The sequence below is a fragment of the Lissotriton helveticus genome, chromosome 4_1 (assembly GCF_964261635.1).
Source record: "Lissotriton helveticus chromosome 4_1, aLisHel1.1, whole genome shotgun sequence".
NCBI classification, from domain to species: domain Eukaryota; kingdom Metazoa; phylum Chordata; class Amphibia; order Caudata; family Salamandridae; genus Lissotriton; species Lissotriton helveticus.
Window position 1 is genome coordinate 1,476,301,369 of NC_136063.1, and position 21,435 is coordinate 1,476,322,803.

The 21,435-nt window shown below is 45.8% G+C and overlaps 1 protein-coding gene across 1 annotated transcript in view; it reads right to left on the reverse strand.

The window, feature by feature from the left end:
• Positions 1–335: 335 nt before the first annotated feature.
• The window catches only part of SSR1 (signal sequence receptor subunit 1), a 149,854-nt gene continuing 128,754 nt past the window's right edge, over positions 336–21,435 (reverse strand). Inside the window, exon 8 of the mRNA XM_078688066.1 lies at positions 336–1,350. Coding sequence (XP_078544192.1) covers positions 1,283–1,350 — 68 coding nt within the window. The 3' untranslated portion in view covers positions 336–1,282. The remainder of the gene's footprint in view (positions 1,351–21,435) is intronic.

Consider the following 21,435-nt stretch of genomic DNA (forward strand, 5'->3'; position numbering starts at 1 on the left):
GGCGACCGCCAGTAGGTAATTATATATTTCTGATGAGGCATAGTATTAAGATTAATATTTCTGCTTATTATGGTGTATTTTAAGTGAAGGAATGTTTGCATTAATTATGGATGTCATTGTCTTTGATGATGAATAATCGCAACAAAGACTTAATGAATTTAATTGTTTCAGAGATTACTTTTTACGGTAAGCAAAGCTGAACAATGCATTCACACCTTCAATACACAATGTAATGTTGTGAACTGACTGATTAACATCTGAGAACATAAATTACATTTAACAGTTTTGTAAAAGCATTAGCACTTTTGATTTAATAAAATTGAAGTACTGAAGAGTTTGATTTACCTTTTTAATGAAAGAAATCCTTTGTACAACTGCACTTCGACTTGATTTACAAAAAGTATTACTTTTAAATGTACAAATACCTTGCAGTCTCTGTCCAATGTACAAACTTAACTTGCATGTTGATGGCACGGAAAAAAAATCTGCTTGTATTCTGGTAAGTGGTCTTGCTCTAAAGGGTTAGCACGGCAGGGAACTAGAACAGTTACACAATATGTATTTTATTTGATATCACAATCTTTAAGTCAGTCAATGAAGTACATTTACCAAAAATGATTTTCGCATAAAAAACACTTCCGAAATTTAAAATATCTATCTGGGACGTGTTGTACACATGTAAATTCAATTCTCCACATGCACAAAATTTTTTTAGGATTGCATCAGCAGCCAACAAGCTACCACCACAATGAGCAAGTCCCACAGCAGCTAGAAGAGCCACACTAAAAAGCAGTGTACCATTAGAAATACACATCTCCATTCAAAGGATTGGGTATATATTTTGAAACAGTCTTGCAAAATCCATGTACTGCGAAAACTGAAGCGAAGGGAAGCTCGGAAAATCAGGATGTGATCCTTCAACACACTGAAGACAATCAGATCGCGGTACTTGACCATTTCATTCGATTAGTGGGAATAAAATAAAATGACGGCATGTTTCATAGGATGACAAAGAATTCCAAAGGCACATATCACGCTCTGCTACAATTCCATGTGGAAATGTAACTTACCAAAAGAATAGAAGTACCTTGATATGTAGGAAAAAAAAGGTTTAATTTATTTTTTAAATGGCGGACACATCCAGCAATTTCCTGCAGTCAAACTAACTGCGCAGTCCAAATGTTATACTGGCTCCTCTTGCTAGGTAGACACTGCTTCTCTGCACCATCCTGATTGGAAAGCAGGATTATTGAAATATTAACTGTTCATGCTTTGTATTCATTCACTCATCAGATCCTGCCGACCTCTTCTGGGCTCTCTTACGGGGTGACCTTCTTGGTGACGCTTTGTCTACGAAAAAAGTTATTCAAAGTTTTATAAAGCAGAATAAAAGACAAATAACTGCATGCATCAACTGAACATGGCCACATCATTTATTTCCACCAAAGCTGCAAACAAATGATCTATGCATCAGTCACCATAAAAGTAAAGGTCAATTTAATCTTTTATAACAATTTTTATTTCTTTCCCATGTATAGAAATGTAACTACATTAATGTTTTGCGTTTAGGTTTCACAATGCTTGATACCCTAACACAAGCAAGGACCTGTTGTGCATGGCGTCTGCCTGTGAAGCGCATCACTGGGTTTAAGAGGTATATTTGGGCATGCCTTACTTTGAAACCCCAGGGGTTACATAGCACAAACTTCACCAATGAACATTTAAAAAACTATGTCCAACCACTCAAATGGAATAATAGCAGCCTGAGAAAAAACTCTCAAACATGTAGAATACAATTAGCCGTTTTAAAATCTTGCAAATGACCTGCAACAAAAAAGTCTGCCCATTAAAGAAACCAATCCATACGGCTTCCTCTAGAAACTGGAATTACTTTAAAATAACAAAACGGGAATGCCAAGAGGCCCATACAGCATAAGATATACAAATATCAAATGTTGATTAAGATTCAAAGAGTATGTCTGGTACATTAAGTAACATTTATTGCGGAAACTGATATTGCCAGGAAACGGCAAAATAAAGACAAATTGGACCTAGAACACTGGGCATTGATAATAACACACCCCTTCGGATCCCCAGAAGTGTCAAATTACGAGGAGATTGGGCGGGTGCAGTGAAGGTGTAGTGGACGGAATGTTTTATTATAAACCTATCTGACTTTTCCTACAAGGCGCTACAAAGAACAGATTGATGGATGCATGCGGTTTACCATAGAATACCACCGTATTTTACATGTAAGAACACGCACTGATAATGCAATATAAATACCCACAGTACACGTCAATAAATGTGTTCATAAAAAAGGCTTTAATGGCGATCTACATTTGAGTTACCAAACTGGTCTTAGACCTGGTTGCTATGAAATATGAATTCGGTCTTGTGGTGTGACTGTCAATATATTCAATTTGCAGAATATCCCTGAATCCATGAATGTTAGGCAAATGGGCATGTACCCACATTTCCTAAGAATGTATTAATTGCAATTTTTTTTTGTTTTATGCTGCGACACTTTCGTGGTTTCATTTCTTTACCTTGCGAGAAATAGGGTTTGTTCCCAGAAATATTCTGCCAAAAATCAAACTGCAGGTTTTAACAAAATGCATTGTTTAGGTTTGAAATTTGAAATTAAACTAACCAATTAAGTCTTTGCTTTTATAGCTACAAGGAGCATATACATCAACGACTAAAACTCTTGTTGAACAATGCTTCGGTTTTAGATTTAGCTCTACTAACTGAATTAAAGAGAAAATGATCTATCACAAATACATACTTTAAAACAACTAACGATTTGTCAGCCCTCCTTTTGCACAGCCCTTTTTTTCTTGATGGTGGTTAATAGCTGATGGGATTGATATTCTTAGAGTGCTATGACCTCTTGAAACCAGGTATCCAGGAAAAAGGAAAAGTACACAGTTGGTAAAAAGGATTATGCTACTTACCCAGTAAGCATCTGTTGGCATGTAGAGGTGTAGATTCACATGCTTTGCATACTCCTCCCATCTAGTATTGGGTCCGGATCTTTGTAAGATTTTTTTTTTCTTTAAAGAGGTCTTTCCTAGTCACGAGGTAAGGTGACTCCCCCTTTCGGTGATAGTGCTCATCGACTCCATTGTTACGATTGTTTTTCTCGCAAGAGGGTGAGAATGGAGTAAGTGTAGTAACAGAGATGTCCATGCGTACGTAATGTAAATAATGAAAACTGCAACAGCTACAGTTGCCCGGGGAGGTGTGAGGGCACATTTGAATCTACAGCTCTACATGCCAAGAACAGATGCTTACTGGGTAAGTAGCATAATCCGTATGAGGAATGTGTGCCGTAGATCCACAGGCTTTGCATAGACTATATACCAGTATTCTTCCAAAACGGTGGCTAACCTGTAGGTGGTACAGCTGTTTGAGAAAAAAAAATGCTACTTCTCCAGTATGCATCTATTCTTGGCATGCATAGCTGTAGAATCTCATGCTTTGAATAAGATCGCCATCTAGTGTTGTGTCCGGATGTTTGCACTTTGTTTTCCTAGAAGAAGTTTTCCTAATCACGAGGTAGGGGACTCCTCCCTTAGGGGATAGCGCGTATGTTCAGCGACTATCTTCAGAATGTTTTCCGCAGAGGGCGAGAGAATGGAGTAGTAGTAAAGAATAGGGAGGTCCATGCGCAAGTATGTATAGTAAGAACAGAGAACTGCAGTAGTTACAGGTACCCGGGGAGGTGGGTGGGCGCATGAGATTCTACAGCTCTACATGCCAAGAACAGATGCATACTGGGCAAGTAGCATTTTCCGTTCGAGGCATGCGAGTTGTAGATCACATGCTTTACATAGACTATACAGCAGTATCCCCGAAGCGGTGGCTATCCTGTAACTGGTGGCGATGTCTGGAAGAACGTTTTGAGTGCTGCTCGGCCCACAATAGCTTGTTGTCTTGCTAACACATCTGCACAAACATGTTTGGTGAATGTGTGTGGTGTAGACCATGTCGCGGCTTTGCAGAGATCAGTAATGGGGATATTCCCTAAGAAAAGGGACAGTAGTCCCCGGCTTGCGAGTGGAATGTGTTCTGGGGGATTCTGAGAGTCCTTTTGTTTTTTTTATAACAAATCTGAATACATTTAACAATCCACCCAGCAATACCCGATTTGGAGATAGGATTACCCTTGTGAGGTGGTGCAAAAGAGACAAAGAATTGTTTGGTTTTACGAAATGGTTGTTGTTGGTGTAATACAAAAGAGTCAGGTTGAGGGAAGAACACCGGTAGTTCAACCAACTGATTGATGTGAAATGCAGATACAACCTTAGGTAGGAATTTGGGGTTGGTACGAAGAACTACTTTATCTTTGTGGAACTGGAAAAAGGGTTCTTCTATGGTTAATGCCTGTAGTTCACCCACTCTCCTCAATGAAGTGATTGCAATAAGGAAAGCTGTTTTCCAAGTGAGGAACTGTAGCTCACATCTGTGCATGGATTCAAATGGTGGACCCATAAAGCTTGTGAGGACTATGTTAAGATTCCATACTGGGGTAGGTGGAAGTCTTGGTGGTATAACTCTTTTTAGTCCTTTCATAAATGCTTTGATGACAACACTCATTATTTTGGGTACCTGTCTATTTTGGAGGTATGCTGCTATTGCAGCGAGATGCAGTCTAATGGATGTGTAGGCCAATGCTGACTGCTGCAAATGTAACAGGTAGCACAGTATGTTCTGTATGAAAGCATCAAGAGGGTTGATGTGATAGTTATTGCAATAGATAAAACACTTCCATTTGGCTGCATAGCAGGCCCTTGAGGTAAGCTTTCTGGCCTCTCTAATAATGTTCATACAGTCTGGTGGAAGGTTTAGATAACCAAACTAGGACTTCAGGAGCCAGATTGCGAGGTTCTGTTTGGGATCTGGGTGTTTGATTTCTCCATGGCTCTGTTTGAGGAGACAGAGTTAAATGTAATTTTGATGTGGTACCAGAGAGAGCCAACAGGATTGAGAACCAGGGTTGACGTGCCCATGTTGGGAGCCACTAGTATGAGCATGAGGGATGTTAGCCTGAGTTTCAAAAACCGCTTTGGAATGAGTGGGAGAGGCGTAAAAGCGTAGGCAAATATCCTTGACCAGTTCATCCATAAAGCATTGCCTTTGGACAGCGGGTGTGGATACCTGGAGGCAAGGCTTTGGCATTTCATGTTTTCGGGTGCTGCAAACAGGTCTATGTGAGGGACACCCCAGACTTGGAAGTATGGGTGGAGAACTTGAGGGTGAAGTTCCCACTCGTGTACTTGATACCTCGGTCTGCTGAGTAGATCCGCAATCGGATTGTTGACTCCCGGTAGGTGTTCCACTAGGAGATAAATGTTGTGGTGAATCGCCCACTTCTAGATGTCTTGGGCTACGTGGGACAGTTGGAGAGTGGGTCCCCCCCGCCTCTGTATGCAATACATAGCTGTCATGTTGTAGGTTCGGACTAGAACAGCTTTGCCAGATAGGTGATCTTGAAAGGCTTTGAGCGCAAGAAAGATTGCCATGAGCTCAAAATGATTGATGTGAAACAACCTTGCAAGAAAGTGGCTCTGTATATACTGGACCAAAGTAAGGTACAGTGTGCATAGAGTTCAGTCTCCAGAGGTAAGGCAGAGGCTAAAACTGGATATAGCCTTACTCTCCAAAGTAGTAGCTTGGGCAAGCAGTAAGGCAGTACCAGAGGACCGTGCAAAGCATTTGTTGTACACACACAGTCAGCAAAAGGTTTCACACACAAGAACTGACCTCTAGGCCAATTGTTTTGTATCAAACGATATAGGTATTTTATTTTCAGAACCAACAAGGTATCAGAATATACTTTATCAGCATAGATTACTTCAGTTAAATACTTTTCAAATGGGCAATAGACTCTTTGAATACAATAGTTACAGTTTGTTGCAATAGGCAACAATTTCAAACACAATGCAACATTGAGCTCAATGGGAATTTTCAGTTAAATGCAATTAATTACTTTGAAGGTTACTTTTCTAACCACAGGGATTCTGTCCTGGGACATGAGCTGGAAACAGTTAAGCAAAAGTGTTTTGGTTACAGTAGTGATTTTTAAGGATTATTATTGTATTTTAAGTTGAAACTTTTTCAGTTGAAATTACCAATGTTACCCTATGGAAGGAAATTCAGTTTGTAGGTAAAGTATGTTTACATTACTTTTGTAACCCAGTACTGGACTCAGGTTCAGCACTGGGACCTTGATCTAAAACAGGTAAGTAATTATGTTTTGGTAGCTGGTACGATGTTTAAAGAATATTGTAGTTTCCAAAAATCGAAACTTAGAAGAAATTTCACAGAAAAACAGTCAATGGTTTCCTATGGAAGGAAATTCAGGTTACTGGTAAGTACGGTTAGAATTACTTTTCACGGTTTGTGCTGGGCTAAAAGGTGCAGCCCTGAGGTCATTCCTGATAACAGGTGAGTACATCGAAATTCGTAGTTCGGCTGTTTTAGGTGAATATTTTAAAGTTCCAAAACTCCACACTCAGAAGAATTTCCAAGTGAAACCAGTCAATGTTAGCCTATGGAAGAAAATGGAGTTATCGGCTTTTAGGCAAGTACTCGACTGGCAGAGTTAAGGTTCTGGGCATAGACTATGGGGTCTCCCAGGGTAAGGTAGGTACAGTTGGTACACCCTCAGCGGCACAGGGGCAGCCGGGTGCAGAGGTAGTTAGAACCAATGTTATTCAATGAGAGGCAGGGGGCCTTCGGTTGTATTCCAATTGTATTGTACTTGCATTTATATAGCGCTTACTACCCCTGACGAGGCGTCGAAGCGCTTTTTCGGCGAGTAGCACGCTACTCCAGGACCCATTAAGGATTAGTGTTGAATTAGTATAGTGAAACATGCAAGTACATTTTAAGTGGTGGATAGGTTAGTCAGTTATTTGGAATGATAGCAGAAGGATAAAGGAGGACAAAGGTTTGTATTTATATAGTGCTTGTTCACACACGCTATTCAGGAAGCCTATAAAGGTTAGTGGTGAATTAATATGGTGAAATATGAAGTAATTTCAGTGGTGGATATTAGTCAGTTACTTGGAGTGAGAAGAATAGCAGAGGGATAAAAGGGGAAGAAAGATTTGCATCCACATAGCACTTGTTCCCCTGATGAGTGTTGAAGCGCTTTTCTGGCGAGTAGCACGCCACTCCGGAACCCATAAAGGATTAGTGTTGAAAATTAGTATAAATATGAAGTAATTTGAGTAGTGGGTATGTTATTCAGGTAGTATATTAGTATAGTTGAATATGGAATTTGAGAAGTGAACATGTTAGTCTTTTGATTGAAAAGGATAGTGGAGGGATAAAAGAGTGACTTTTTTTTTGGGGCGACCATAGTAGTGGTTTGGGATAAATGAGAGTGGATGTAGAGGATGTATTGATAGATGTATAGGATGAGAGATAGGGTAGTGCATTGGAAGGAGTAGTAGAAAGAAGTATGAGATGAGTCAGAAGGTTGGGTTAAAAGATATATTAAGCGAAGTATAGGCTGAGAAATAGGGTAGTGCATTGGAAATGCTAAATTAGAAGAAAGTGATAAATATATAGATCCGTAAGTACATTGAAATTATACAGATGCATAAAGGAGGTAAGTATATGTAGATTAAAGATATTGATAGAGACACAGGATGAGAAATAGGGTAGTGCATTGGATATGCTTTTTCAGGAGAAAAGTAACACACACACAGATCCAAGTACATGGAAGGTACATAGATGCACAATGGAAGTGTGTACATGTAGACCAAAGATGATTTTTATTTATTTTTCTTTTCTTAACATAATATTATTTTACGTGTTTATACAAAGTAATACACAAAGATAGGTACATATCTATAGTGAAAACAATTGCTAATATACAGAGGGATATGCTGTAAATTTCTGTTTGCGTATGGTGCTTATGTGGTGGAAGAGCCAAATCTTGAGTAGTTTTCTGAAGATAAGGTGGTTGTCGGTGGACCTTATGTTGGGGGTAACGAGTTCCATAGTTTGGCTGCTTGAACAGAGAAGGATGTGCCACCCATATTTTTTTTCTTGTATGGTGGGATTTTGAGGCAAGATGCTCCTTTAGAGCGGAGGTTCCTTTGTTGAATGTGTTTGGTGATTTTATTCCTGATGAAGAGCCCAGCTCCCACAGCTGCTGGCTAGCAGACCACACAGCTGTGGGAACTGGGCTCCTGGTCACTTGCTCAGGACAAATGGGGAATTAGGATAGGACAAAGGTTGCACGGCCAGGGGCACTCGGGCAGCTGGGTGCAGGGTGCTTTTGAGCCGTCAGGCGCTCAATGTTATTCAATGTCAATCGTGAAAGGTGAACAAAGGCTGCAGGCTCGGGGACGGAGGATCTTCGGGAGCGACTAACACTTCGAGGGGTAGTTGGGATCCTGGAGGATAGGCGGGCACCCCGGAGTTGGGCAAAAGGGGCCGGGTGGCGCCGGGTGCAGGTGTGTCTTTTGGCGTCTGAAAATCTTACCCTCTGCTGGTCGCGGTTGGAGGGGTCCCTGGTTCCGAGTCTGCAGGAGTCGTCTGGGTCGTCGAGGAGGGTCCCTGGGCACTGGATTCCAGGTCAGAATCGCCGGGGGGACGTCCTCAGGGTCTTTGTCCACTTGGGCACAGGCCAAGCTCGGCGGGTGCAGAGTGGGCTGGGTTCGCGGTTCCTGGCTGGCACCAGTGGTATTGCTGTTGGAGCAGAACCACTGCTTGTGGGGGTCCCAGTCTTTAGGAGGGTCAAGGTAGGCAGGTCCTCTGGGGTTCTCGAGGTTGCTGTCCGCAGGAGACGCCAGGATTTAGCAGGCGCAGGTTCAAGGATCAACAGGCCTGTAGGGCTGGTGCCAAGTCAGTTGGTGTTGTCCTCTTGTTAGCAACTGCACTGTAGGTCTTCTTATTGGACTTCTTGTTTCGAAATCGGGATCTGAGGAAGGAAGGTTCAGGGTGCCCCTAAATACTAAATTTAGGGGCGTTACAGGTAGGGCGAGGGCAAGGACCAATAGGTCCCTGCCCTAGGGGTGGGTACACCCTATAACCTGCTTCTCTCCTGTGGGAGTGGGGCAGTGGCTTAGCTGTGAGTGGGTAGGGCTCCCTATCCTCAAGGCGGTAGCCCGGAGTCGTGCTTCACCTCGCCTCCTCCACCTGAGGGGTGGAGTTGGCACAGGCTGGCATACCCCCTTTCCTGCTGTAGGGTTTCCCGCCAGTCTTCCCACCAGAGTGGGAGGAGAACTGGTGGGGGCCAGTTGCTGAGTACAGCAAGTGGCCTGGAGAAGCTCACAAAGGTGGCATGCCTTTGAAGCTTCCCCCTGGCCATCCTGGGGGAGGAGACCTAGCACCTCGCTCAGGATGTGCATTGTTGTAGGCCCAGGAGAGCGGGGAGCTCTCCACTCAGGGGTCCAGCAACATGTCTGTTGTGTGGCAGCCTCTCAGACAAGACGTGGATTGTAGGTTAGGTTTCAGGGGGCATCTCTAAGATGCCCTTTGTAGTGCAATTTACAAAAAATCCCACACTGGCATCAGTGTGGGTTTAATGTGCTGAGAAGTTTGATATCAAACTTGTCAGTTTTCAGTGTAGCCATTATGGTGCTGCGGAGCACCATAGACTCTTAATGGCATCACTGCACTTCGTGTCAGAAATAGCCCTGGGTACTGTAGGGGGACAGGGCTCATGCACCTGTGCCCACACCACTGGCATAGGGCACCCAGCTAGAGGGGTGACTGATGTATGCCAGGGCAGTGGGGTTGTGGGCATGGCGCACAGGGATGTGTAACTTAACAAAAGGGGCGTGTCTGCGCCCCGGAACCAAACACACTGCAAAGTATGCCGCATTGGCGATAAAATCATTCCATTTAAAGCACTTTTCACTACTTCTTTGATCCATTGTACTCCTCTTCTTTGATTTGCTATTTAGGTATCCCCACTCGACGTCGTGTGCCTTTTTCCCAGGTTTCTACTGTTCAAATTGTGCCCATCCGGACCTCTCATAAGAACATGACAGATGCGAAGTTCGATGTGTGCCATGTCGACTCTTTGCAGGCTGAGTGTCCTGGTGCAGAACTAAACAAAGGCAGTGTATGGGTGCAGGGCCCGTAAGGGTGGCACAATAAGTGCTGCAGCCGTTAGGGGTCTTCTCTGGTCACAATGCCCTGGGTACCCATGGTACCATTTACCAGGGGCCGACATGTGGCCAGAGATGCCAATTGGCTTTTAGCTTCAATACAGTTTTAGGGAAGGAGCATAGGCACCGATTGGCAGGAGCCCAGGGCACACACAGTCAAAGCACATCAGCAATTCAACAAAAAGTGGGGGAATACCATGCAAGAAAGATGGCACTTTCGCCCAAACCTTTGCTCTGGGATCTTACAGCCCTTGCACTGTGTGTTGTTGAAGATGAGCTCCCCAGCCAGTGAGAGACGCGCCTGCTGTTAACACTGTGGAACTGGGTGTATGAATATCCGTCCCTTTGACAGGTTTTTGGTGTTCCACCACTGCAGAGAGGGCATTGAGTACGGCCTCTTACCAACACTAGATTGCTTAATAGACAGTGTGACTGGTTCCACGGACTGGCTAAACATTCTGAAGTGGACACGTGTAACCTGGCGTGGTAAACGATCAGGATGCAAGATGTTATCATTCCCAGCACGTACATAAACACTCGAGCTGGAAGTAATTAAGGGGCTTGAAATTTGAGAATGAGCGCCTGAATGTTTCGGAATCTGGCTGCATTGGGAAATGTTAGAGCCCTTTGAGTATCCAGTGTGGCTCCTAGGTAATCCTGAATTTTGTTTGGCTGAAGATGTGATTGAAATATTGACTGAAAACCCTAGCTGATGAAGCAGCTGAATGGTTACGGAAGTGTGCTTGCGAGATTGTTGGTATGTGCTGGCTTTGATGAGCCAGTCGTGCAGATAGGGAAAGACATGTATGCTTTGTCTTCTGAGATGCACAGCTACTACCGCCAGACATTTTGTTAAGTCTCTGGGGGTAGTTGTGACTCCGAATGGGAGTACCTTATATTGGTAGTGTTGACCTGCTATCACAAAAGTGAGAAATTTGCAGTGAGCCGGATGGATTGGAATATGAAAGTAGGTGTCCTTTAAATCTAGAGTAGAAAGAAAGTCGCCCTGTTTCAAAAGTAGTAGTGCCGGTTGTAGTGTTACTATTTGGAAGTGGTCTGACTATAAAGCTTTAGTTCTCGGAGATCCAATATGGGTCAGAGAGCGGTCCTTTTTGGAATTAGAAAGTAAAAGGAGTAGATGCTTGACCCTTGATGTTGGGATGGTACAGGCTCTATGACTTGTTTTAGTAATAGGGTTTACACGTCTTGTTTGAGAAGGTCTAGATGAACCGGTGGAAGTCTGTGCGACTTTGGGGGACTGTTTGGAGGAGTGTTGATGAACTCCAGGCAGTAACCAGAATGGTTAATATGGAGAACCCACTTGTCCGTTATGGACTACCATTTTGGTAGAAATTGTGACAGTTGTCCCCCCACAGGTGTTAAATTGTCCAGGGGGGGTGGATGGGGGTGGGGGTGGAAGGAGACTATGGGCAAGTCACTGCTTTGTATTGGAGGGCGAGGTATGTGTATTGGAACCTCTAACTCTGGCCTTGCCATTTCTTTCTCTGGGATTGCCTCGAAAGAAACCCTTGGATCCAGAGAGTTGGTTATTACCCTTATAGGTGGACGCAGTGTCGGAGGAAATATTCTTGGACCCTGCTCGATAAAAAGAGCGACTAAAGGAACCATGGCCTTGTGGAGACTGAAGGGCTCCCATGGATTTAGACACTTCGGTATCCTTTTTCATGTTGTTAAGTGAAGTGTCTACCACCGGCCCAAAAAAGGTGTTCCCCGTCAAAGGGTGTGTTTAACATGGAGGTCTGAACCTCCGGTTTAAACCCGGATATGCGCAGCCATGCGTGTCTTCTTCAAAGAACACTAGTGTTCATCGCTCTGGCGGATGTATCAGCAGTATCTAAGGAACATCTAATTTGGTTATTAGAAATTAACTGCCCCTCACGTACCAGGTCTTGCGCTTCTGAGTAGTGTACTTGGGTAGAAATTGGATGAGTTGTTCCATTTCATCCCAGTGTGCGCGGTCATACCTTGCCAGCAACGCTTTTGTATTATAAATGCACCAGAAGTTAGCTGCCTGGGAGGCTATCCTTTCCCCTGAAGCATCAAGGAGTTTAGACTCCTTATCTGGGGGATGGTGCGCCAGTCTTCAGTACTCTGGAAGTTTGCCCTTTTACGTGCATTAGAAACTACTAATGAGTCTAAGGGTAGTTGACCTTTTATGTAGACTGGATCCGATGGGGCAGGCTTCTTTTTTTTTTTATCTACCCCTAGAGGTAAGGATACATGCTCTGACAGGATCCTTAAAAATGTTGTCTACATGTCTGGTCATTCCTTTCAACATGGGCAACATGTGTGTATACATTTGTATGTTGTTTATGGTCTCGAAAATGAAGTCCTCTTCAAGGGATTCTCTATGGAGTGGGACCCTATGGTAAGTAGTAGCCCTGCTTAGTAAATCAAAAAATCCTACAGTGTCATCTGGTGGAGAGGGTCTGGTAGAATGTACGTCCGAATTGTTGTCAGTGGGCGAGTCAGTATTCTAGTCATCCCGCACATCTTCTGGCTGATTGTCTTCATTATCTTCCCCATCACCCTGATTGTCAGGTGTATGTGGTGATGAGTGCTCAGGTGAAGTTGGCACAGGTAGAGGAAGGATTTGTCCCAACAGTTCTCTTTTTTTAATGGAATGTGGTGTTGTTCTTCTGTAGTTGCACCCCTTTTTAAACTCACTTTAGTGGTATTATGTCCAGTTTTTGGATGTATAACCAGAATTTTCTGTTTCGGATCCGGTTTGTCGAGCGGATCACCAAAAGCATGCTCACCGTCAGTTTCAGCGCCAAAGATTTAGGTGCCGATGATTTCTTGGTCGGACTTTGGCTTAGTGCCCAATTTGGTATGGGACTTTTCGGAGCTGGAAGGCTTCTTGCTATGCTTCGGTGCCGAGCCCAAAGGCGGGGCTTCGGAAGCTTGATCTTGGTGCCAACCGGGCCCAAGGGTGCGGGTTGGTCCGGAGCCTCCTTCGGTAGAAATGGAAGTTGGGGCGAGGTAGGGACTATACTCACAGTACGTTGTTGGCCATACAGATGGCTTCATCCTTGTCGGAACGGTTCTCGGAAATGGAGATTTCTTCCTGTTCTTCCTCGGCTCCGATGGGGTCGCCGGCTTCCTCTTCCTCAGATTCAGGTCCGAAGAGGTTTGTTGTTGTCTCCGAATGCCGCGTCGAAGGGCCAGACTGTCGAAGAGTCTTTTTTGAACGGAAAGCTAGGCACGCGTCGCAGTCTTCTTCAGTGTGTTCGGGTGACAAACACAGGTTGCACACAGCGTGAGATGGTGCGCGGGTATTTCACGTGGCACCAAGTGCAGAACTTAAAGGGCGTTACTTCCATCGAATGAGAGTCGAACCAGGGGCTAGGCCCGACTGCCTACCACGCGCTGTCTCAGATCAAAATTAGTTTTTAGTAATCACACGATCCGCGAAGAAAAGGGAATGCAATCGGAAACAATACCTTCGAGGGTGAATGTTATACGCGCAGAGAAGAACTGAAGGATCGGCATCGAACCGGATCATAACGAGTTACATCTGAACCCGATGGCGGAAAAAAACGATTTGAAGATAGAGTCGATGACCATGCGCACGATCACCTAAAGGAGGAGTCCCCTACCTCATGATTAGGAAAACTTCTTCCAGAAAAACAAAGTGCAAACATCCACACCCAACACTAGATGGCGATCTTATGCAAAGCATGTGATCTACAGCTCATATGCCTCGAACACTGTCTTAAGCACTGATTGCCCTACATTGCCTTGTTGACGTGCTAATACATCCACACAGTAGTGTTTGGTAAAAGTGTGTGGTGTGGACCATGTTGCTGCCTTACAAAGGTCAGCTATAGGGATGTTACCTAAAAAGGCCATAGACGCTCCTATTTTACGAGTGGAATGCACTCTAGGAGGTATAAAGTTAGTTTAGCAGGTTTGAATGCATTTAACAATCCATCTTGCAACACCATATTTAGAAATTGGATTTCCTTTGTGAGGTGTAGCAAATGCAACAAACAATTGTTTTGCAAAAATTCTTCGTTCTTTAAATGTAGTACAATAGCGCTCTTCTGCTATCAAGAGTATAAAGAGCTCTTTCTGCTGCCGAATCAGGTTGAGCAAAAAAAACAGACAAATGAACTGATTGGTTGCTATGAAAAGCAGAAACATCTTAGGGAAGGAATTTTGGGTTGGTGCGAAGACCTACTCTGTCTTTAAGGGGTGAGGAGTTGGCCTAACGGCTAGGAAAGTCTACCTCAAATCTAGAGAACCGGGTTCTGGTCTCGGCAAAGACAGGCAACATCCTGTGATTCTAGGCAAATCACTTCATCTCCCTGTAACAAAAATGAATGTGTTCTCATGTAACGCAACTGGTGCTTGTGTAAAGTGCGCTGATACCAGTGACCTTCGGGTCAAGTTCGGGCTATGTAAAACTCCGTAAAAAAGAAAAAAAAATACAAATCTCATCAATTAAGTGATCGCAAGGAGGCCACTTTCCCTGAAAACCTGTAGTGGACAATTGTGTAACGGCTCAAAAGGTGGACCCATGAGCCGTGTAAGCACAATGTTCAGATTCCAAACTGGTGCTGGAGGTACCCTAGGTTTTATTATTCTCTTAAGGCCCTCCATTAAAGCTTTAATTACTGGCACCTTGGCAGATGTCTGTTTTGCAAATATGCAGCTACTGCTGCAAGATGCAAAGAATGGAAGTGTAGGCTAGACCAGCGTGCTGTAAATGCAGAAGTTAACAAATTATATTTTGAGTACACCCGTCTAGTGGATCAATATTGTTATCAGTATCGTATACAACACATCTTTCCCATTTTACTGCATAGCATGCTCTGCTAGTAGGCTTTCTTGCTTCTTTAAGAATGGTCATACATTCTGGTGGCAAGTTGAGATAGCCGAACTCTAGGACTTCAGGAGCCAAATCGGTTCATGGTTCTGGGTGAAAAGACTGGAATTGAGATGCAGCTTTTGATGTGGAACTACGGACAGTTCTAAAAGTGTTGTGAACCAGGGGAGGAGCCAAGCGCCTGATGAAGATGGCCGCGTAGACCCACGGCTTCGCCGAGACAGTCTGCCGGCCCCATCGTCCTCATATCTATCCTGACCCCCAAGCCTCGCAGCTAACACCAGAGGTCGAGCGGAGCACGTACAGCCTGCTCCTGGGTCCCGGGGACGTCGTGGGCTGGAATGGCGCCTGCCACGAGTTTGGGCCTGTGTGGGAGTCGGAACCGGAGACTGTGGTTTGCGACCCGGCCGCTCCCGAATGCAATAACATCAGCGGCGCGAACCGGAAGTCACCGGCCGGGTCCGCCAGAGGGGGAATTGAGGAGAAGGAAGGCGGCCGTATAAAGAGCCGTGGCGGTGGCTGGATATTTCCCTTCCACCCCCTTCCCGCCCCCTCCCTCCACAAAGCAAGAGGAGAAGCTGAGGGCCCAGGGTCCTGCGGGGCCCTCGGGATCGCCAGAGGCGGGCGGGCGGCATCCTGGTCTAAAAGCGGGGGGTGAGTGAAGACCGGGGGTGCGCGGTGGCCCCCTTCCCCGAACTTCTTATCGAGGCCACGGTGCAGAAAGCAACTGGGAGAGATCCGGTATATTGGGAGACACGGTGTGATTCGGAGGTCCCGGTTCCCTTGCCCATGTGCTGAACCAGACGCTTCGGCAAGCGGGCAGACCGGATGATAGAGTTGCCTGGCTGGGAGCAGACGGAAACACTGTGGCAAATCCAGCATTGTGTGTACGTTTGGCCCTTGGGAGCACTGGTAGGTGGAGGTGCGCTGGTGGCGATTGATTGCGACTGGTCAGCGGAGTGTGCGGATGACCCCCCCTGGTAGAAGACTTGTTTGAAATATCCTGCTGAGGGGTGTATCGTACCTGACACCCTGGAGCAGCATGCTCGCTGGCACGGGGGAACTGGGCTAAAAACCAAGCTGTCCTGTGCACAATACATGCAATGACGTCCAAGCAAGATGGGGAGAGGCACTCCTCTAGGGGGCAAGGTCACTAAAGCCGGTACAGTCAAACAAGCTTGACCGTTATACTCCACCGAAGGGTTCGCGGCAGCCTGGGGTCCTCGACTGTCCCCGATCGGCAGTTTATGGACAGTGCGATGACAGCGGACGAGATTGCCCTGGCCATCCGTTCGTTGAACTCCGGTAAGGCACTGGGCCCCAACGGACTTCACATTGAACTTTAGAAGCTTAAACCGGATAAACTCGCGCCTTACTTGAAGTAAATGTTCATGGAGTCCAGGGACGCAGGGATACTCCCTAGAGATCAGAGAATTGCGTCAATAGTTGTGATCCATAAGGGGGGGCAAGATTAAAACAAGCTGTGCCTCCTACAGGCCCATTTCACTCCTTAACACCGAGCCGAAGATTTTGGCCAAGCTCCTGGCAAATAGACTGGTAAAAGTCATCAGCGATCTGGTACACCCAGACCAGTCGGGCTATATGTCCCATAGAAACACTGCCCTAAATCTGCGCAGACTGCACGGGGTGTTGGCCAGGGCTCACACTCTAATGGAGCCAGCTAGAATTGTGTCACTTGACGCAACAATGGCATTTGACACAATAGAATGGACTTACTTGTGGGCAGTTTTGGCAAAGTATGGGTTTGGCCCCGGGTTTATCGGATGGGTGCATCTGCTGTCCTCGGAGCCGCTAGCTCAAGTAGAAGTGAATAATAGAGCTTCAGCTCCCTTCTTGCTGGGATGGGGCACCCGTCAGGGTTGCCTGCTGTCTCCTTTTCGCTCTGGCTCTTGAGCCTTTGGCCGCCCGGATACGCTTGGAAACTTCGATCAAAAATCTGCAGTGGACCCCTGAATGGGAGGACCGGATATCACTGTATGCAGACGATATACTGCTTTAACTGACCTCTCCGCGTAAATCTATTATTGTGGTCTTTGATGTCCTGGCTTCCTTCGGGAGAAACGCGGGGCTTTCCATCAACTGGGAGAAATCCCTTCGATTGTATTGAAGGAGACCCCCCCCCCCCCCCCTGTTCCTCCAAGAAACTGTCCTATACAGGTTAACACAGAGAGGTTCAAATATTTGGGTATTTTGGTTTCACTGGATTCCTCACTTAGGTATACTCGAAACCTTCCTCCTCTCCAAAGACTTAGAGGGATGTTTCCAATTGGAAGAAGCTTCCTCTTTCACTGTTGGGAAGGGCAGCCCTCTTTAAAATTATGGCCCTCCCCCATTTTCTCTATGCCCTGCAAAACACCCTGGATGTGGTGCAGTCTAGATACTTTAGTGAGATAGAGAGCCTACAGCGGAATTTGTTGTGGGAGGGTAGGCCCCGTATTGCTTTGCACAAATTAACACTCTCCTGGTATGACGGAGGCATATCCCTCCCAGATATCAAGAGATATTACTGGGCATCCCAGCTGGCCGCGATCAACCATGGCCCATATGGCTGGATTGATGACCCTGGACATGCCATGGATAAATGGCTTCTCCCGGGGGGTAGGTACAGCAGAGCCCTATATTCCTCGACCTAATAGACTGGCATTGACTGGGCCAACTAAACACTCGGTCAAGGTTTGGCATGTGGCCACAGGTGCACTGGGCTGGAAAAACAAGCAGACAATGGCCACCCCGCTGTGGGATTCGGAACAATTAGGCACGCTCTGGAAGACGAAAGGCTTCGACAAGTGGGAACTCATAGGAATTTCCACGATTAAAGATATCTGGAGCGGGGGGGGGGGAGGGGAATTAAATCATTCGAGGACATGCAGGTAGAATATAAACTTGCGGCGTCTGAATACTTCCGTTATGGACAGATTCGTCACTCCCTTCTCTCTGTGCTTCTCGGGGAGTCGGAGCCACCAGAGGCGTCCCGTCCCCCCTGGAGGACCGGATACTAGACGGGCACCTACCTGACAAAACCATCTCCTTGATTTATAAGAAATTGATCAATCACAAGCCTGACCCTCTGGGGGTGCTGAGAGACAAATGGACGCAGGATGGATAACTGAGATGGATGAGGAAGATTGGCAAACAGCTGTGTCCTCCCCTAAGGAGGTTGCAATTCCTGCCCGCTTGCGATTAGTTCAGCTTAAAATTCTCCATAGGATCTACATCACGGGACCGAGGCTGGTGCATATGGGATTCTCAGACACGGGGCTATGCAAACGACAATGTGGTCAAGTGGGTACCTTTATACATATCAACTGGGAATGTGAGCTCATCATAAAGTTCTTGGGGTCTCTCTTTCACTAGAGGCAAGGAGGTGCTTACTTAATATCTGGGAGCCTACTGATTTGAATACCTCACAAACGTAGTGGGTTACTTTGGGATTCATGATTGCTAAACGAAATATTGCTCAATTGTGGGGAGCTGGCCAACCTCCCACCCTGGAAGTGCGGGAAAACAATTTGGACTGGTGCATATTTAGGGAGCAAACGGCATATCTTGCGAGGGGATACCCTAAAAAATGGTCATTGATTTGGGGGGGCTTGGAATAGCTACAGAGGGGGAATTTGTACACCACCTGTTGCTGCCACTTTGGACGACCCCTCTTCTCCGTGAATTTCCCATATGATCACGAACATTGTTTAATCCGTTGCCCCCTGATGTATGCCCGGTTGCTTTAATTGACCCTCTGTAATGTGAGTTAACGGATGCTTTTTTAATAAAAAGGTTTATAAAAAAATAAAAAGTGTTGTGGACTAAGGTTGACGTGCCCAAGTGGGAGCTACTAAAATCGTATGAGAGGTGTTTTCCGGAGCCTCCGAACAAGAAATGGTAGGAGGGAGAGGAGGATAAGCGTAGGCAAATATCCCTGACCAATTCATCTATAGGGCATTGCCTTTGGATAGAGGTCGTGGGAACCTGGAGGTGAAGCATGGGCATTTTGAATCGTCTACTGTGGCGAACAGATCCATTTCTGTGAATTCCCATTGTTGAAAGTATGGAAGGAGAACTTGGGGATGAATTTCCCACTCGTGTATTTGTTGCCGCCTTCTGCTTAGGAGGTCGGTAATCTCATTGTTCACTCCTGGGAGGTGCTCTACCAGACGATGAACTCTGATCAAGTGCCCAACGCCAAATGGTTTGAGAGCGACGTGACAGTTGAAGAGAATGTGTCCCACCCTCCCTGTTTTCGTACATAAAACATGGATGTCATTGTCTGTGTGGACTATGACAACTTTAGAAATTAAGTTAGACTGAAAAACTTTCAGTGCTAGATATACAGCTAGAAGCTCTAAATAGTTGATGTGCATAGCTATGAATTGTCGCATAGAGCTTGATTTGTGAAATTGTGAAGACTAGTACCCCAACCTATGATGGATGAGTCTGCTTTTAGCACGATTTGTGGAGCTAAGTCGATGAAGGGACGCCCTTTTGATAAGTTTGGTGTGTTCCACCACTGCAGAGAGCGATGTGCTAAGCACTCTTGTAGATGACGCATGTGCAATCATGCATGAGGCACTATCGCAATGCATGATGCCATCATCCCTAGCGCTTTCATGAGTTCTGTTAAGACTAAATTGAGGTTCCATGCCAGTGGCGGCATCCTCTTTGGTGGTGCGATCCTTTTTGCCCCTTCCAGGAATCTCTTTACTATCTGTGATGTAAAGAAACCCTTCCCTGTTTCTCCTCTTGTGTAGGCTATTATAGCCGCTAGGTGTACTATCAGTGAGGATGAACTTAGTTTTGCCTTCAGCAGGTGCGTGAGATATCTTAGCACCGCTGATTCCCTTGTCATTTTCTTGTGTAGTTTTTTCTTGCTACACCATTGTGTAAACCTCTTCGATTTTGCCACATAGCACCTTCACGTGCTAGGTCTCCTTGCCTCTCGTAGTACCCGCAGAGTGCTCTCAGGTAACTTCAGGTGTGCAAACTATGTCTACAGGAGCCACGCTGCTAAGCGGAGGCTCTCTGGCTCTGGGTGTAGTACTTCTCCGTCTTGCATAGAGAGTAAGTCTTTCCTTTTCCCGAACTTGTGGGGTGCACCCTGTGCCATCTCCATTATCTGCGAGTACCAGGTCTGCCTGGCCCACTGGGGTGCCACCAGAATCAGAGTCATGTTGCTGGTCCTGCACTTGTTAAGTACTCTGTGTATCAGTGGTATCAGGGGAAAGGCGTAAGCAAATGTTTTCGACCAGCTTATCCATAAGGCATTCCCCAGGGATCCTTCCCCTGGTTGCCTGGATGCGAGGTTTTGGCATTTTGCATTCTGGCATGTTGTAAATAGGTTTATTGTTGGTGTTCCCCACCTTTTGAATAGCTTTTGCGTTTCCGGTGTATTGAGCTCCCACTGGTGGGATGCTGATGTCTGTCTGCTGAGCCAGTCTGCTTCCACATTGTCCTTCCCTGGTAGGTGTATGGCTAGCAGGTCTATCTTTAGTGGGATGGCCAATCTCCATATCTCCCGTACTAGGTTCGATAGCGGGGCTGATTGTGTTCCTCCTTGCTTGTTGATGTAGAACATCGTTGTTGTGCGGTCTGTCTGGCTCAACACTCTCTGGTTGTACAGTTTTGTCTGGAAGGCTTTCAGGGCGAGGAACACTGTCTTTAGTTCCAGGTAGTTGATGTGTTTGACCGCATCCGTTGGAGTCCACAGACCCCTCAACCTGAGCTTGCTCATGTGTGCTCCCCATCGCTTCTGTGATGCGTCTTTGGTGATGGTCACCGTTGGGGTCGGTGGTGTTAAAGGCTTCCCTTCTGTTATGCTCTCCTTGTTCCACCACGTCATCTCCTCCTGCACTGCGTGCATTACAACCACTAGATCTTCCCAACTTCCTGTAGCTCGTGACCATTGTTCCTGAAGCAATTCCTGGAATTGTCTCATGTGTAGCCATACATTTGGGACCACATGGATGCAGGAGGCATCATGCCCATGACCTTGCTCGCTGTCCTCACTGTCAGAGCTCGCCCCTTCTGGTAGAGGCGTGTCTCTTTCAGCAGGGCGAGTGTTCTCTTGTCGCTGGGGAACACCTTGCTCTGTATGGTGTATATCTGTGCTCCCAGGAAGATTTTTACTTGCTCTGGTTCCATTGAGTATTTCCCCCAGTGAATGGAGAATCCCAGGTCCACCAGTGTACTTGTCACACGCTGTGCGTGGTCTGCATGTCCTGTGTGAACTTGCCTTTATTAGCCAGTAGTCCAGGTAAGGGTATACATGGATCCCTTCCCTCCTTAGGTGTGCTGCCGCGAGGCCCTTAGTGAAGATCCTTGGTGTGGATTTTAGTCCGAATGCTAGGGCTGTGAACTGGTAGTGATCTTTGTTGATGGTAAATCTCAGTAGATGTTTGTGCCGCCTGTTCATTGGGATGTGCAGGTAGG